This window comes from Plecotus auritus, assembly GCF_963455305.1.
Source record: "Plecotus auritus genome assembly, chromosome: 3".
Taxonomy (NCBI): domain Eukaryota; kingdom Metazoa; phylum Chordata; class Mammalia; order Chiroptera; family Vespertilionidae; genus Plecotus; species Plecotus auritus.
In genome coordinates, this window is record NC_137772.1 from 99613186 (window position 1) to 99619185 (window position 6000).

The following is a 6000-nucleotide window of genomic DNA, read 5'->3' on the forward strand; positions in this document are numbered from 1 at the left end:
TCCCATCCTGGTGCTGGGCTAGGGGACCTCAGGCTGCTTCCCCTGCCCCAGCGCCAGGCCAGTGGACCTCAGACCAAACCCCCCGCCCAGCGGGGCTTGACAGGGGACCTCAGGCCGCGCCCCCCACCCCAGCACCGGGCCAGGGGACCTGAGGCTGCGCCCCCCTGCGTGGCTGGGCTTGACAGGGGACCTCAGGCCATGCCCCCCACCCAGCGGGGCTTGACAGGGGACCTCAAGGTGCACCCCAGTGCTGGGTTGGGGGAACTCAGGCCGTGCCCCCACCCAGCAGGACTTGACAGGGCACCTGAGGCTGCACCCCCCCCCCCTCCGGTGCTGGGCCGGGGGACCTGAGGCTGTGCCGCCCCACCTGGCAGGGCTTGACGGGAGACCTCAGGCCATGCCCCCCACCCAGCGGGGCTTGACAGGGGATCTCAGGCCGTGTCCCCCACCTGGTGGGGCTTGACAGAGGACCTCAAGGCACGCACCCTGCCAAAGGTCTGGGCTGGGGGACCTCAGGCCACACACCCCATTCTGACGCCGGGCCAGGGAACCTGAGGCTACGTCCCCTGCCTGGCAGGGCTTGACATGGGTGGGACTGGCCAGGTCTGGACCTAGCCCAATGTGGGGGTGCCAGCCGGGTCTGGGTCTCACGCGATTTTGAGATGCATGTGGGTGGGCGGGGACTTAACTTTGGGTCCGGTGGTGAGCCCCAGACTCTGACAGGAGGAAGGTTTTCATATACATTTTACTAATTTTCTTTCATCTCTGACACTTCTATTATAGAGAAAGGGCAAATAGCAATATTAAATTATTTCCTCTAATTAATCCCCTTTCAGTGTGCACGAATTTTGTGCACCAGGTCACTAGTATATATATAAAAGCCTAAGCGACCGAATGACTGGTTGACTAGTTGCTATGATGCACACTGACCACCAGGGGACAGATGCTCAACGCACAGGATCAGGCTCCCTCCTATCTGGATTGTGCCTGCGGGAATTGGGCCAAAACTGGCTATCTGACATCCCCTGAGGGGTCCCGGATTGTGAGAGGGTGCAGGCCAGGCCGAGGGACCCCACGAACCATGCACTGGGCCTCTAGTGTATCTATGAAAGATAAAAGTAGTGATACTATTGATAATGATATAAAGAAATTATTTGTTTCAGGTGGGATAGTGATATTTCTATTTTATAAAAAAGAATCTAGACAGAGTTGACATTTTTGGGATTCTCTGAAATATATTTTGTCTAGGTTCTTCGTTAGTATTAGGATCACAGTAATTCTATGCATTGCAGTTGGTTAATATGTTACTAAGTTTCTGTTAACCTATAGGTTCACCTTTGTTTATTTTCCTGGAGTTTATTTTTAAAAAGACAAGTTGATGGTCTTACAGTGTTTCCTGTAGTCAGAATATTAATTATTCTAATCCCTGGGGTGTCCTCTACACCTGTATTTCCTGTAAACTGGTAGTTTTGGTCTGTAGGCTTGATCATATATGTATTTGATTTGGGGGAGCAGGGAGCAAGAATATTTTATAGTTGATGTTGTGTAATTCTATAAGGAAGAATATAGTTAATGTCAGATTATTTCTCTTTTTGTGATGCTGCCAGTCATTGACAGTCATAGCTTAGGTATAAAATTTCATAAATGCAAAGTGGTGATAATCTAATTCTGTCATTTATTAAATGGAATACTTAAAAAAAGTAAAAATCCTTTTTATCAACTACTTATTATTATGAAGTAAATTTCGCATAGGAAAAGCAGGACAGTGACTTGATTTTTTTGTTTTTATTGATGAGTTTTCAAAATAATGGGTTTGTTCCCATTAATGTCCTACAGAAGTGACGTAGGCTTTTTGTTTCTTTGTTTGTTTGTTTTTAGGTGTGTGTTGTTTGTGTTGTGTGTGTACGCACATATGCACATAATTATTTTGCACTCAGTGGATTTAAACCTATTTGATGTGGTTCAATCCATTCCAGTAATTGTTACTGATGCTTTATGATCCCATCTTTAGTCAATGGGAACTTCTTCAAGTTGACTCCTGAGTCTTTCTCACATGCCCTGTGATATGCTTTCTGGTTTGATAAGATGTCCTAGGTTCATCTTTACATTTTTTGCTTAAGATCTGAAATCAGCAAAATGGTTTTTAGAGATCACAAGGGTACTCACAGCTACAGGGTTGTTTGTTGTTTCCAGGCTTTTAAAATGGTAAATCGAGGAAAATATGTATTTTTTTAAAGAGATAAATATATGAGTATATACTGATATTTCCAGTGCAAATCCAGTACTACAGGTCTTTTCTTATCTCTCCCATGTCATATTGACATACATATAAATATTTATTTACTTTATCCCTCAAAACAGACATCATAATTATACAGTAATAATACCAACAATATGATTACTGAACGCAATTTAAGATTGGTATGTGCAGTTCTTTCTGTCCTTTGAAGTATTTTCCATAACTTACTGGATTTTAAAATTCACATAAAATAGCTCTGTTTTATTCCAGCTTGGTATATCATTATAGTATCATTTAATTTTTTTAAGAAATTGCTCTTTAAAAAATACCAATTTTTGTTTTATATTATATAAATATTTACATGGTCCCAAAGTCATAACTATAAAACCAAGTATATTCAGAGAATCTAACTTTTATACCTATATCTGTTTCTTCCTTCCCCATAGGTAACCAGCTTAAAAAAAAAAAAGAATTTTGGTTCATTCTTCAAGCAAATTGTGTGTGTATATGTATAACACATGTATGTGTGTATGCACACACATATATCTGTCCACTTTCTCTTATTATATGATTATTACATACATTTTGCCTCATTTATTTTACTTAACATTATATCTTAGTGCACAGTCCATAGTAGATATAGAGATGTTCTTAAATGAGAACTTTTGATTCTTTCCCACCTATATTTAAAGACAATTCATGGAAGAGCTGTATGGTTTAATCAGTAATAGGCTTTTGAGATTTGCTAAGTTAATATAATATCATTTCGTAAGAATAATAAAAGTCTTATGTTTTTCTTTGGGACATACTCTAGGAAAGTACCTATTAGTAAATGAAATTCAACTGCAGTTTAGAGACAGTGGGTCTTATACTCGATCCTAAGTTTAAATTAAGATTTTGAACAAGGGAATGGTAGAGAGAAAGCCTATTTTGACTTTGAGATGTGGTATAAACTATTGAAGGGAAAAGTGAAGGATAGTAGGAGTCTGGCTAGGGCAATAATTAGATGTGATGTGAGGTGAAGGTTATGGATAGGTTATAACTTGTCTCTGAAAATATGCTTGTTTTCAGTGAGAGCCTGAATTAAGAAAAGCTTTGTGGACATGGAAAGAAAGGAGAAGACTCAGATAGACCATGAAAGATAAAAGTGAACAGTTGGTTTAAGTTGTGACTATCTTTTTCTACTGACTAAAAGATAAAGGAAGTCATGACAATAATAATAATAATGTAATGATATTAGCAGCTGCTACCATTTATCAAGTATTTATTGTGCTTGCAATGCTAAGTTTTTTTTCTTCAAGTATTATATTATTTAATATGTTTGGTGATATAATATCATTTTTATAGATGAGGGAACAGAGACTACATAAATTAACCTATTCCGGATCATACGCATTAGAGATGGGATTTGAAACCAAGTGGCTAACTAAAACCTTCTCTTATCTACTCTACAGGAGAGGAGAGAAGCTGAATTCATTGTTTGGTTTTAGACATTAATTGTATGATATTTTGTATGGTACCAACAGTAAAATACTAACTTCTAGAACCAAACTCCTATCCAATATTGTTAAGATTGTATACTTTAAAAAAAAAAGGCAAACTTATTTATATGTGATTTGCATTGTGTAGTACTTAAAGATACTATTTTTGTATTTAAGAAAGATAAAATTAGGCAATAAAAAGCAGGTATATACATATATTCAGTACTATCTAATTTTATAGATATTATTGAAAGTATTGAAGTATGGGTTATTAAGAGTGTTAGATTGAATGGCAAATGCTTATAAGAGTGTAAAGTGATTGATGTCAGAATAGCTCACATTTCAAATGAAAAAGATTGAATGTGCATCAATTGACCAATAGTTCTTATTTTTACGTTCTAGTGAAAATAGAGACAAAGATTTTTGTTTTGTTTTGTTTTGTTTTTTCTTTCAGGTTGTCAAGCTCTCTGAAATAGTGAACTTAGCCAAACAAGCCCAGGTGGATGTGAAATTTCAGTTGCCGATCTGATCTTAGAATCCAGTGGATGGCTGAAGGTTTTAATGTGCTATAATCATTAAAAATACTGTGTTCTGTGTTATTATTGTTCCTTTTCTCATTCACGTGTGAAGATTATAATTGCCATCTAGGCATAAAAACTTTTAAAGCATTTGGTCTGCATTTAATTCTATTGAGAGTGAGCTGTTTTTATAAAGAATGTGTAATGCAGTTATCTAGTTTCTTTTGTTGCAGCCTCCTTTTTCACTTCTACAGAATGCCATTTGCAATATGCCAGTTTATTTTTGTTGGATACAACATTCTTCATTAATATGAGTCCTATGAATAAAATAAATCTGAAGATAAAGCTTTATTCTTTAGTGTTAGAAATATATCTAATAACTAGCCTTATTAGTAGAGCAATGTATTAAAACAATGTTTTATATAAGAAGTGTTTATCTTCAACACTTCTTATATAAATATATCAATCACTAACTAAATATATCAATCACTATTTATAAACAGAGCTTTCAAACACTCCTCAGAATATTCTTTTAAATATTTCAGTGAAGTAACTTAATTATTTGAACATTATCTTAATTGTTACAAAACACCAATAACTGCAAGTCTTTATGATCCTGTGGTATTGAGAAGAACCTGTAGGTTTTCACCAAATAAAGGCATATATACTAAGGACTTCTCATACTAAATTAATCGTGTCAATTTAAGTTAATAAAAATCTGGATAATGTTAATAAATAATTGATTAATGTTTTCTTTTTTAAGTAAACAGTAGAAGGAAGGTGTTGTGTTTATTATTGCACCAAACACCTTTAGGAACTGATTTGTAGATCATGTACTGAGGCATGACATTACCTTACATATTATTAAGCTGCCTGTGGATATTTCACTTGAATTCTGTTTATGTGTGCCATCTCGTACCTTCTCCAAAGATATCACTTTGTTCTTTGTGTCTCTATGTGTATGTGTATAATCTTTTTTCACTGCATAGAGCAGTGATAACTATTAATAGGGTTAATACTGGGTGATATTAACAGCATATATACCATGGAAGGAAATATCAGTCAAGTAGTAGACTATGAATGCAGTAGTGATGAATTTGAGAACTTCTACTTATTTGTATGGTCATAAAGTGTGATCAGATATCCATACTGTGAGAGGTATCATACATAGCATAGTGATTATGAGCACAGAATTTGAAAGTAGAGCATCTGGCTTGAATCTTGGCTCCACTGCTTACTAGCTATATGAGTTTGAGCATGTTTCTAAATTTCAGTGTACCTGTGTTTCCTTAGCTCCTTTCTCATTCTCTGGAATTATTTAATGGGGGAGAGGGAGAGAAAATTATTCAAAAGAACATATAAAATATATAGTCAAACCTTCTACACGAATATCATTATCTGTCCAGGTTGATCATATATTTACCTACCTACCTATCTTCCCTACCATATTAAAGACTAAATGGAATCACTGAACTGTTTGAAGTTGTGATAAAGTTGTAATTAAAAGTTTAAGCCTTTAGCTTTTAGTTTAAAATTTTCTTTTTTAAAAAAATTTATTCCAAGGAATGCCAGACAATGAATGATTAGTTCTGAAAAGACTGGCATTTGTATTAGTCGGGATCTAGTCAGGCATTAAAAACAATGCTTGGTATTTCGGAGAGGATATAATACATGCTGTTGGTGATATTAGTGTTTTAGTTATCTATTCTTGCATAATACAGTCATGGGTTGCTTAATGACAGGATACCTTCTGAGAAATGTG

The 6000-nt window shown here is 36.4% G+C and overlaps 1 protein-coding gene across 1 annotated transcript in view; it reads left to right on the plus strand.

Annotated features, from left to right (window-relative positions):
* The window catches only part of SUCLA2 (succinate-CoA ligase ADP-forming subunit beta), an 86538-nt gene extending 80827 nt beyond the window's left edge, over positions 1–5711 (plus strand). The window contains exon 11 of the mRNA XM_080661307.1: positions 4175–5711. Within this exon, the coding sequence (XP_080517433.1) occupies positions 4175–4249 (75 nt within the window). The 3' untranslated portion in view covers positions 4250–5711. The remainder of the gene's footprint in view (positions 1–4174) is intronic.
* Positions 5712–6000: the final 289 nt, after the last annotated feature.